This window comes from Cynara cardunculus, unplaced genomic scaffold, assembly GCF_001531365.2.
Source record: "Cynara cardunculus var. scolymus isolate 2C unplaced genomic scaffold, CcrdV1 Un_Scaffold_122, whole genome shotgun sequence".
Lineage (NCBI taxonomy): Eukaryota > Viridiplantae > Streptophyta > Magnoliopsida > Asterales > Asteraceae > Cynara > Cynara cardunculus.
Window position 1 is genome coordinate 180,433 of NW_020200564.1, and position 12,007 is coordinate 192,439.

General features: G+C 31.9%; 1 protein-coding gene and 1 long non-coding RNA gene across 2 annotated transcripts; one reads left to right on the forward strand and one right to left on the reverse strand.

Annotated features, from left to right (window-relative positions):
* LOC112501438 lies at positions 1–755 on the reverse strand. Its single transcript, XR_003067510.1, has 2 exons — positions 655–755; positions 1–310 (listed from the first exon to the last, which is right to left on the reverse strand). It is a non-coding gene; the product is annotated as an uncharacterized LOC112501438 (long non-coding RNA).
* Positions 756–7,719: 6,964 nt separating this feature from the next.
* LOC112501444 (transcription factor MYB97) lies at positions 7,720–9,435 on the forward strand. The gene is made up of 3 exons (XM_025105079.1): positions 7,720–8,034; positions 8,171–9,023; positions 9,122–9,435. The coding sequence occupies exons 1-3, from the start codon at positions 7,720–7,722 to the stop codon at positions 9,433–9,435; spliced, it is 1,482 nt and encodes a 493-aa protein (XP_024960847.1).
* Positions 9,436–12,007: the final 2,572 nt, after the last annotated feature.

The window sequence follows — 12,007 nt, forward strand, 5'->3', positions numbered from 1 at the left end:
TCAGGAAAGCGAATTGAACATTCCAGTGGAATTCAAATCCCATTTTAAAAGACAATCAAACAAATTGTATCCATTCATAATGATCAACTACAGACCCTCTTTTTTGAATTCAATCACGAATGGGTCTGGCAAATTATTAATTCCACCAATAAAAATACATTAATTCTCACCTAAATGAAGTCGTAATCATGAAATTTGAAGTTGGAAAGGGGAACTCCATCAGAAACTACTCGTGTTCTTCGTTAGATCGGATCCCTGAGCTTCATTTTATGCAAATAAACGATATCTCCACAACCAATCATCTGTTCTTCTGGAAATCAAACTACAATCTTCAATTCCAGAATTTCAATTTCTTTCAAGAATTATATAAATCTACAACGGTTAACAAAAAGTGGGTTTCAATAATCAAATAAAACATAATTTCACCCATCAAATCTGGATTTGTGTGAAGAAATTATTAGGGTTCTTCCAACCCATTTCATGATTCTGAGTTTTTTCGATATTTAATCGTTCGATTTTGTGTAGTTTATAACCATCAAAAAACCTAGAAATCACCAATTCTGGGTATTACATAATTTACCATAAATATATAAACAAACAAAAGTATTTGTCGTTTTCAGATTCAGCCAACGATCATATATATAAAATAGATACCTGATTGACGAAGGATAGCGAATCGTTGAAAACAGCAGCAGACCTGTTCCATGTTAGAAAACTATGAAGAAATCGCATTCAGGAAGAATTAATGGTTGAGATGAATAAATACATAGAAGAAATTAAGGTTGGTTCATTGAATCTGGTCACTAAACTCAAATATTCCCTTCTTTTTCATTCACTAATTAATGTCGTTTTTGGTTCTTTTCAATTTTATTATCTTAATTTTAGGGGTGTTTTAAGATTGCTTATTTGAAATAATTAAAAGTACTTGTCAACTTATTATAAGTTACAAGAGTTTAACTTTTTCAAAAACTGCTTATTACTGGTTTGACACCAGTATAAGTTGTTTATCCAAATACTTAAAAATGTTTATTACCGATACCACACCAAAATAAATCAATAAGTTATTTTTATAAACAATCTCAAACACCCCCTTATAATATCGTATTTTCTTCTTTTGAATTTTATAATGTTATTTTTTTCAGGTTTTTATTTTGTATTTTATTAAAACGTCTTCTAATGAAATTTCTTAACTTGAAATGCAACAAACACGTGATTTCGTTAATAATTAAATGGGTATTTTAAAAACTATTCAATATTAGTTTATTATTTGTAAGATTGCATACATAAATCTATGTAACTATAAGGTTGGTACTTGATTGATTTAAGCTTAAACTTTACAAGTTAAAAGTGTTTGGAGGTATCAAATTCAAATCCAAGAAGAAATAAAAATCCCCTTGTGATCATGGAAGCTCAAATACGATGATTTTAGAATTTAGACTACCAGCAAAGCATGTGGTTGTCTTGGGATTAATTGGTTGGGTTGGATATCTGAATTAATAAAAAAAATATAAATGGTTTAACAAGTTAAAGAAAAAAAAGGGCTTTTTGGTTTTTAAGTAATTAAGCCCCTTTTTTCTCTATTTGTTTTCTTTAGAAGGTGTTTGTGATTGCTTATAAAAACAATTTATTGACTTATTCCAATGTAACACCAGTAATAAGCATTTTTGAGTGTTTAGATAAACAGCTTATACTGGTTCCAAATCGTTAATAAGAAGTTAAACAATATAACTTATGATAAGTTGATAAAAACTTTTATAGAAAACCATAAGTTAAATAAACAATCCCAAACACCTCTTTAATTTGCTATCGTATGCTTAACTTTTTTTTTACCTTTTAAATAAATTTATTTTTGAGTGCTCCTTTTTTATGTTTCAAAAAGCAAACAAATGAAAGAAACTCTCAAATTGAATTATGATTTGGTCATAACTGAATAAGACAAAACGATTTGATTGGTTTAAAAGAAATTATAACTAAAAGTATGAGTATACGTGTTAAACCTGTTATTTTGATCAAACCTGTAATGTATGATAACGAATAACACTTTGATTTATAATTTAGGAATTGGTAAGGAGGTTATTTTTTCGGTCATAACCCGACTGAATTGAAGTCCGAAACCTAATTTACACTTACGGTTTTTAATTTTATCAGATGTAGCGATGTATTAGTAATTCTAATAGTTCAGATTTCCACTGTAGTTATTTAGTTGTCGTTCGAGTTAAGTAAACATTTGTTAGATCTTGAGATAGTTAGAATTCCTGATATAAATAAAGGGCTTATGTATTTGTGATTAATTAAGAAATATGAATATAAGAATTCTCTCATCTTTCTGACTTGCTATCAGTATCAGAGCAGTCCGATCATCTTCTGTGATCTTCTGTGATGTGTTTTCTTTGTGATTCAAATGAACTTCAACATGTCTAATTCACAAAACTGGTCGTTTTCCAACAAAGATGTCGACAATCGAATCATTCATCAATAATATCTTCATCATTCGAATAATTGTGGTTTAATCTTTGTCGATCAACCTCTTACAGGTAAAAATTATCATTCATGCAATCGAACGACTTATTTCATAAAATTAATTTTCATAGTAATGAAAATATTATATAATGAGAAATGGTTCTATTAACATGAATATTTAAAACCACAAGGGTGATAATTGATTGGTTTGAGCTTAGCTCCAAAAGTCAAAAGTACGAGAATGTCTCAGATTCAAATCTAAGGAGGAATAAAAATCCCCTTATGGCCACAGAGATTCAAATGCGGTGACTCCAAGCTATCTGCAAAACAGATGGTCGCCTTAGGTTTAGTCGGCTCGCATAATGGGTTGGATATCCAGGTTAATAAAAAATATATATTTAAATACAATGCTATATTTATCGTGTTTCTTTAAACAATAAATAACTCAATATTTAAATGGACTTTTCCGTAACTAAAGCCCAATGATTTGGCCCACAATACTTGGAATTAATTTGTTTATTTATCTGATATAATTTAAGGATGTTTCTGTTCTAAAACGTGTCATATATGATACAACACTATATCAAAATATAAATTAGATAAATTTTCAAAAGGATTTTGTGTTTTAACTGGATCGGCATTAAACTGGCAATTATTATATAAGTAACATCATCGGACTGGAAAAAAACGCTGTTCCATGTTTGTAGTGGTATAAACTTGAGAAAAGCTGATAGAAAATCGACATTTGCTTCTGTCACCCGAAAAAGATAGGAATAGATGGGATCATGTTTGTAATAATAATTTATTGTGAGGGACAAAATAACTGGTGGGACCGAATGTATATTTCTGAAAGTTCAGGAGCAATGTCAAACCAGTGGGACCTGTTTTATAAACTTTTCAGATATGCAAGTCTTCATAATTTGAAAACGATGGGTGATCTTGGAAGGCTTCTATTGGCTCGTTTAGTCAACTTAAAAGCAAAAAAATTACAGGTATAAGTAGATGAGACTGCCCTCTACATTTTTCTTTCAAAAGTTTGACTTTTCGCCGAGAATCGAGAGAAAAATCGGAGCTCGAAAGTTCCCATCCCAAATCTCTGTTTATCGACGATTTGAGGTAAAATACCCAACCAAATATCGGTTTCTTTATATGGTTATTTTTGTTTTTAAGTCCTATATCTAATCTTAATACTCTTATGTCTTAGATTTTTCTTTAGAATGCCCGATTTTGCGTTTTTTTACTGATTTTCGAGTAGGTTTAGAACCTAAACTTTTAATGAGCAAATGAAACTTAATACTTGTTGGTTTTCATTGATTATTGTTTCTATGATTGAGAAAAATCATTTTCTAGAGTTTTAGGGGGAAAATCAGCAAAAAGGGTCAAAAGACGAGGTCAAACAGCCTGAGAAAGTCGTTGCCGACGGCAGCACTCGCGTTGGGTAAAAAACCCGAACCTGGGTCGGATATGGTGCAGTTTGGAGTCAGGGTTTAGGTCCAACTCTGATGTATCTTGGGCCAAGTATTATTGGGTTTTGTTTTATTACGAGCCATCAAATTTTATTATATACGAGCCCATATTCTTGTTAGGTATCTATTTAGAGTTTTGGACAAAATATTTTTCCAAATTACTTAAAAGAGTACAACTGAATTGGTTCTTTAGATGTATTTTTAATTATTAAGTTTTTGGGCCTAAGTTGATTAATTAATTTCACATTACATTAAGATATAATTATGTAAATTAATTAACTTAGCTTATAAACTTAGAAAAACAGGTTTATAAGATTATAAAAATAGCATTCTGACGTTTTGAGACGTCAACAAGATTTAAACTCGGGGTTTGACTAAAGTTAGTCGGGGTTGACCGAGTTGACAAAGGGTTGAATTTTGACACGTTTGACCCGCTTAAATTTTAATGATGGAGTTAATGAAGTTGAGACATATTAGGATGATTGGATATGGAGTTTGACTTTAGGCAAATTGACCATAGTTGACTTTTGGAGAAATTAAGCAATTAATGAGATATGATGGTATGTAATATGTATGTATTTTGTCAAGAGCTATGGGTAGTCAATCTATACGCAATCAAGTAAGTTTTCATGAGACTTATAATGGGATGTATACCTATGCATAAATTTATTTTCGAGCATTATATGATTTGTACTGTGATGTGTACGTATGCATGATGTTTCAGTTTACATACATGATACAATATATTTTACATGTATGTTATTTTATGATCAGTTGCATGCTATGTGTTTATTTTGTTTTTTTAATAACTCTAGCATTTTATTTCATATGAAAATTTTATGATCAATTTTAACGGGTGTCATTTGATCAATAAGTCACACGACAAGTGGCACGATCCTATAATTGGTGTCCAGACAGGTGCAGGTCGGACAACTCGGAGAATGCAAGTGACCAAATGACTCATGCCTGCCAGACAGTTTATGAGATCTATTTTCTTTCAGTGTTGTATTTTCTTCAGAAAATGCATACTATTTGGTATATATGAAGTTTACAAGTTGATATGTATGCTGCGAAATGATTTTTTTTGTTCACACAAACCATGAACTCACTGAGCTTTATAAGCTGACTATAGCATGCACCTTAGAGCCAGATAGTTCGAGGTTGGATAAGGACAAATGACACACTTAGAGACTTGCATGCTCTTATCTTACATTTGATCTTTTGTTTAGATTTCTTGTATGGATCGGCTGTAACTTAACTTGGTATAGGACGAGTTAGCTTTGAGTTACATATTTACGTATTTTGAAGACTTCCGTTGCAAAAGGGTTTAAGATTTTAATTTAGCCATTACTTTAGAGTATTTTTAGAGGAATTTGTTTCAAATGACGTAAAAATGAAGGTGTTACATAAAATTGATATCAAATGGATTTTCAAAGATCATTTATATGTAGAGATGACAAACATGGTCGAGGGTATCAAGGACTCCAATCCTAATCATCGTCTCCATCCTCGAAAAGGAAAAATTACATCCCTATCCCTATCGAGGACGGGAATCACCATGGGGGAATCGAAGATTTTCCATATCTACACAAATTATATTTTTTAGTAATATATATCAAGAGGGAGTTTCAAATACAAAACATCTAATTTAGTACAAACCAATCAAATGAGATGTTTATGTAAAGGGAAAATTGCATCAAAATGAAACCAATTTTTACATGATTCTTATTTTGGGTAACAAACTTTCAAAATCATCGTTTTAGAATCTTAACTAAAGTTTACGTTCATTTAAGGACATGATTGACCTGTTGAATTAGTAACCGATCACCAAATAAGTAACCGGTCATCAAAATATGATGTGACAAATCTTAAACTAAAAAAAATATTACATGAATATTGAAGCTACCATATCTTTATTAATTAAATAAACTAAAAGATTAACACAAATCAAAAAAAAAAAAAAACCAAAATCCAATCCAATATGAATATTATGGGAGTGTATTTATTATGATCTAAATATTTATGAAAGATGATCATAGTTCATTCATTATGATTAACGCTTTAGATCAGTAAACAATCGAGATATTTAAGAAATAAGATAGTCATTAGACTAGATGGACGGTTGAGATTAATTTGTAACGTTTGTATTAATTAGAAGGTTTTCATTTTAAACTCATATATATATATATATATATATATATATATATCAATTTCACGTTTAAACGACATAGAATGTTAAAAACTTTAATCAAACAAATTTGTCTTTTATGTTCGTAGTGTTGTTCTCGTTGTGGCTGATGATCATATCTCCTTTTATCGGTTGCTTGAGAAATGGTTTGTTTCGCTTCTCCTTTAATGATCTTTATGAAGATAATAGTTGTATCTTGATAATGTCTTTGAATGTCGGTCGTCAGTTATTCCAGGTGTGTTAATAAGGTGGATTTGGATCATAAATCCTTCAAGTACTGCAATAGATGATCAGGATAACGGTTGTCGAAAATGACTGTACGTTAGTATTAGTCGAGGATAAATAAGCATAATAGCTAATTAGATCTTAGAAAATTTATCTAAGGTCTCGACTATCAACGATCATAGACATTATCGTCGTGTGCCGTAGATATTATCATCGTCGTGTATATCGAAGATCATTCGATGATAGAAGTCTTGTCTGTCGTGGATATTATCCACGTCGGTCAAGGTTATGATTTCTTTTATCTGAACGACTTATTTATTACATATACACAGAAGAAATAATGATTCATGTTGCATAAACCCTAAAACTGAAGGTAATGAGGAGGGGAAGAAGGGTTAGGGATCGTGGTTTCACAAAGGGTAGTGAGAAAAAAATGGTTTATGGATGCATTATGCAACTCCTTTTTAACTGACCGACCGAATAAGCCATAATCTTAACCATTAAGCCACAATTAAATAAGCTTTACAAAATCACAAATTTTCAACGATATATAAGAACTAAAAACGTAATTTTACTCTGTATGTAAATAGACAATTGCTTGTATATAAAAAGTTATTTTATATTTTATTTTTAATAAAACGAAAATCTGAATAAAACAATATTATTTTAGTATCGGAAAAACATTTTTTTTATTTCTTCTTTCGCACTAATTTGTGTAACTAAGAGGCTGTTTGACAGTTGCTGAATGGTTTGATACAGAATGATTAAGTGGTCAGAATAATTAAGAGATTCTCATGATATAATACAAAATGAAATATAATTGTTTACAACAAAATTAGGGTGCTGAATGGTTAAGAAAGACCCAAAATACAAAATCATTCAAAAGGTGTTAGAACCATTAAGAGACACACTTTTTTTTTGCCAAACAAGATTCGCCTGTTAACGATTCAAAGGTTGCCACTTAATAAAACTATTAAGAGGTAAAGAAACAATCATCGAATAGAATTCTCAATTAACCGGAACTTTTTCTCCATTTTATCTTATTAAAATATAAAAGAATAAATTTAATTTTACTAATTTAATATTAATTGTATTTAAAAGAAAAAGAAAAAAGAGAGAATGCTACGAAAAATAAGGAAAAGATGCTGCAATTAAAATCACAAAAACAGAGGGTTCTTCGAAATATAATCTGAAGCCTATAAAAAGTTTACACACAAAAACCACTCCTTCCACTTCCAGCCACCATTCCTGCTAAGCTCCATTTCTCTCCTCCAATTTCTCTTCTCTCTCTACCATCCGCCATTAACGATCACCACTTTCATACATCCAATTTCCATCAGCAAATTTAACGCCTTTCATGGGATTTTATTGAAACCCAAGATGCCTCCAGAAGATGGTGCGACCTCTGCAGGGAGAAACACGGTAGGAGGTGGTGGAGCCATTTTGAAGAAGGGCCCATGGACGGCTGGAGAAGATGCGGTTTTAATGGAGTATGTCAAGAAACACGGCGAAGGGAATTGGAACGCTGTTCAACGGAATTCAGGGTTGATGCGATGCGGTAAAAGTTGCAGGCTCCGATGGGCCAACCATTTAAGACCTAATCTCAAAAAAGGAGCTTTTACTCCTGAAGAAGAACGCCAGATCATCGAACTTCATTCCAAATTCGGCAACAAATGGGCGCGTATGGCCCTTCATGTAATTCCTCCATCTCCAATATACATATATATATATATATATATACATACATACAACATATATATATATATATATATGTGTGTGTATTTGATTTGATGAATGTCTTGTTATATGTTCTATTTTGTTGTTGTTGTAGTTGCAGGGAAGAACGGATAATGAGATCAAGAATTATTGGAATACGAGATTGAAAAGACGTTTACGAGCAGGATTACCGATATACCCTGTCGATTTCCAGCAACACCATCATCATCATCGCCGCCACCACGAACCATCGCTACAAAACCAGACGCTTCCGTTTTCATCATCATCGTCTTCGTCAAACCATGCAAACACGGCTCTTAATTCGATCTCTCCGATGTTGTTTGATCCGATAAACTATGGTCCGGTTTTCAACACGCCGTTATATCTTCCGAATTCACAGTCGCATTTCAAGATTCTTCGGGACACCAACGGTGGTGTTTCCGCCTTGTCCTTACCGTCGCATTCGAACGCGCAATTTGCGACGAGTTCCCGATCTTCGATGCCGTTTTTCAATCAGGGTTTCCCGACAGCGAATCATGGGATGAGTCAGATACCGACGACGGAAGCCTCTTTCAACGACGTTCGGTTGTTTGAAACCGTAGAAAACGAGCTCCCTTCCATCCAATCATCGTTTCAAGCGATCACGCCAACATGTTCCTCCAACACCGTGAACGATCATATGATTGTGCCATCGAACGATGGCGATAACGCGATTTCCCCTTACATATCCCCTCCCGGAAATAGCGGATTGTTGGAGGACGTTTTGGGCGAATCCCGAGCTCTATTAAGCTCGTCTCAGATACTTTCTAACGAAAGCATGTCGCCAGAAGCCGATAAGGGCAAAGAAAAATTCACACATGAATACTCCCTAATGGAAGAACCCGAAAACGTGACACTGGAATCGGTTTTCGAACCACGAGAGAACAAGCCTACTCTCGAGGACTCGAGCTCGGGCCATTCGTCAATTGGTGAGTTTTCATCTGATCATAATCATGTAATATCAGCATTACCTAAAATGTGTTATATATCTAAATGCTTTGTTTCCCCTTGAAATTGGTTAATCTAGAGATAGGAGTAAAACCCCGAAGCGACGTATTCGAAGAGATAAATGCGATGGACGATGATTTTTCGAGTTGGCTCGATTTCCCAACCGGGTCTCTTCAAGATTGGTATGGCGGAAGTGAAGATGCATCGACCAAGAAACCGGTCGATGCATCGAACAGGAACATGGTTGGAGCCGACAACCAGGTCGAGATTTCGTGCTCTCCGGTTGCAACGACAGAGACGGACCATGACCATGACCACGACCACGACCACGACCAAGAACATGACTGGACCATGGGGTCATGCTGCTGGAACAACATGCCTGGATTTAGCTAGAATTGGGGTTAATTAGTTTGGTGTAATTAGGTGAGAGTTGATGCATGGTTAATTAGCTCTCTAATTATAAGGAAATGGTCACAGTTTGTTAATTAAGATTTGTGTTGTAGTATGTTGTTTAATTAAACATTAAAGCATCGAATTTAACTTTTATCATTAAATTAAGTAGTTGTCGTGTTAATTATATTATATTTCATTAAATTTTTATTATTGGTTTAAAAAAGAAAAATTATATTTTTTGAAATATATAATATTTATATACTAAAAATTACAATTTATTGCTTCATATAAGTGTCATGAGTTTTAGAGGATAAAACTCTTCTATGAGGTGACGTTACTATATTATGGCATGTCTTGGTCCAATGCAAGCTTTTTGTAAGGTGTTCTTTGAATTTTTTATTTTTTATTTTTTAGTGTTTGCATTTTGATTTTATTATGTCACTATGGTATTATATGAGATTAAGGATCGGGTTATGATGTAAGAAGAGATATTTTCATTATTGGACACATATTAGGATGAGATATATCAAGATGTATTAGATTAATCCTTGTATCGAACGTGTTTTATGAGTGACTTTGAGATTAAAGGTAATCAAGAGTACAAATCTCTTTTTACGTTTTTCACCTTCACTCTCCTTCTCACATGATAATTTGCCTGAGACTGAGAGTAATAATAGAAACTCATGGATATATATATATATATATATATATATATATATATATATATATATGAGCGTTCAAATACAAACCGGTTCCATTTGTGTAAACCGTGTAACTAATCTCATCCATCCATTTTCTTGATCAATGGCCAAGATTAGTTTACTTTATTTTAGGAAATTAAAAAAAAATATATATATATATATATATATATTAAAGATTTATTTTATTTCAACAGTAAGAGCATAAATGATAAACAAAATTTAATATTTGGTAACATCCTACTCGATCTTTCATGAATATTTTTTCATGCAAAATTATTTTCTTCCAAGATTAGTTTATTTTCATTAATCTTTTTTCATGCAAAATTATTTTATTCCTTTCGTTTCTGGTTTGATGCATTAATTTCTTTAAGCCTTGCAATTATTTCATGACGAACCAAATACATTATGCAACCGTTTCACTAGTCATGCTCAATAACGCCATGAACCAGTTTCACTTTCATGAAACCTATTTCATGTACAATAATTTTCTTATTTCATCACTGATTTGATGGATCCATTCCTTTAAGCCTTACAATCTTCAAGATTCTAGAGCAGGTTACAATTTTCAAGATTCTGTAGCAGATTAAAATCATTTCATCGTTTCATCATGCACTTAGTTCATGACGCACCAAATACAAAATGCACTTAGTTCATGACGCACCAAATACAAAATGCAATGGTTTCATTTTCCTCTTCACCAACTAAATAGATCAACTACACAATCAATGCAACGAGTTCACCATGAAAATGTTTCGGTTCACATAATTTATTTGCAACATGAACCAGTTTCACGTTCATGAAACATGTTTCATTTCTGGATTTTTTTTGTTCATCTACGATTTGATGATTTCATTATACACTTCAATTGTTTCATCAAGACTCGTTTGCTGATTCTTACAGATTACAATATATGAAATTCCAATTTTTAATATTATAATATAATTAAATATTTAAATGTTATCATTTATACAATTTTCTTTATTATGTTTCTTTAATTAAGATTTATTAATAACTTTCATATTTAATAGAAAATATTGTAAATGACTGAAATACCCTTATTGATTAATTTTAATTAGAAAAAAAATGGAATTTTTCTATTGGTCGAAATTGGTTTACACGGTTTCTTAGAAATGCACGGTTTTCATTTGAATGTGCCTTTATATATATATATATATGTGGAGAGGTTCATTTGAGAACTAATAAGTATTTGAGAAGTAAAGAAGTGATTCTAACCCTTCATATGGTCAAAGATTGGTCAAAAATTGCGGCTTAATGGGTCAAAGATTTTACGGTTTTGACTAGTCAAGAATTACCGTTTTGACTGGTTAAACGAAAAATTGAAAGGTAATTTTATAATTTCTACAAATAGGCGGCAAACAAGTGCACATGTGAACTCATAGTTCATTTATGAATCAGTTAGTTAATTCATATGTGAATCAGTTAATTAGTTCGTATGTAAATCATACATGTTCATATGTGAATCATACGGGTCTATATGTGAATAAGTTAAATAGTTCATATGTGAATTACACAGGTTCACATATGAACATATAGTTCATATGTGAATTTAACAGGTTCATATATGCACTTGTTTGCTGTCTATTTGTACTAGTTTATATATAAATATTATATACTTTATATATATATACACACACACACACACATACGACATATAAGTTTGCTAACATTATTCACCCTCTGAATAATATCATGATCAGGGACGGAACACAGACATTATAGCATCAAGGGCCAAAAATAATATTACAAGAATTCATTAACACAATAAATAGTAATATAAAGCCATTGATTTTTATGTTTTTTTTTGTCATGATCTACTAATAAATTTTATTAAATCTATATATATATTAAAG

What these genes read in the sequence shown, in the direction of transcription:
- LOC112501444 (XM_025105079.1), top strand. Translation starts at nt 7,720, where the DNA reads ATGCCTCCAGAAGATGGTGCGACCTCTGCAGGGAGAAACACGGTAGGA. An exon ending in GGGCGCGTATGGCCCTTCAT is followed by an intron (nt 8,035 to 8,170) that starts GTAATTCCTCCA and finishes TTGTTGTTGTAG; the next exon opens with TTGCAGGGAAGAACGGATAA. An exon ending in CTCGGGCCATTCGTCAATTG is followed by an intron (nt 9,024 to 9,121) that starts GTGAGTTTTCAT and finishes TGGTTAATCTAG; the next exon opens with AGATAGGAGTAAAACCCCGA.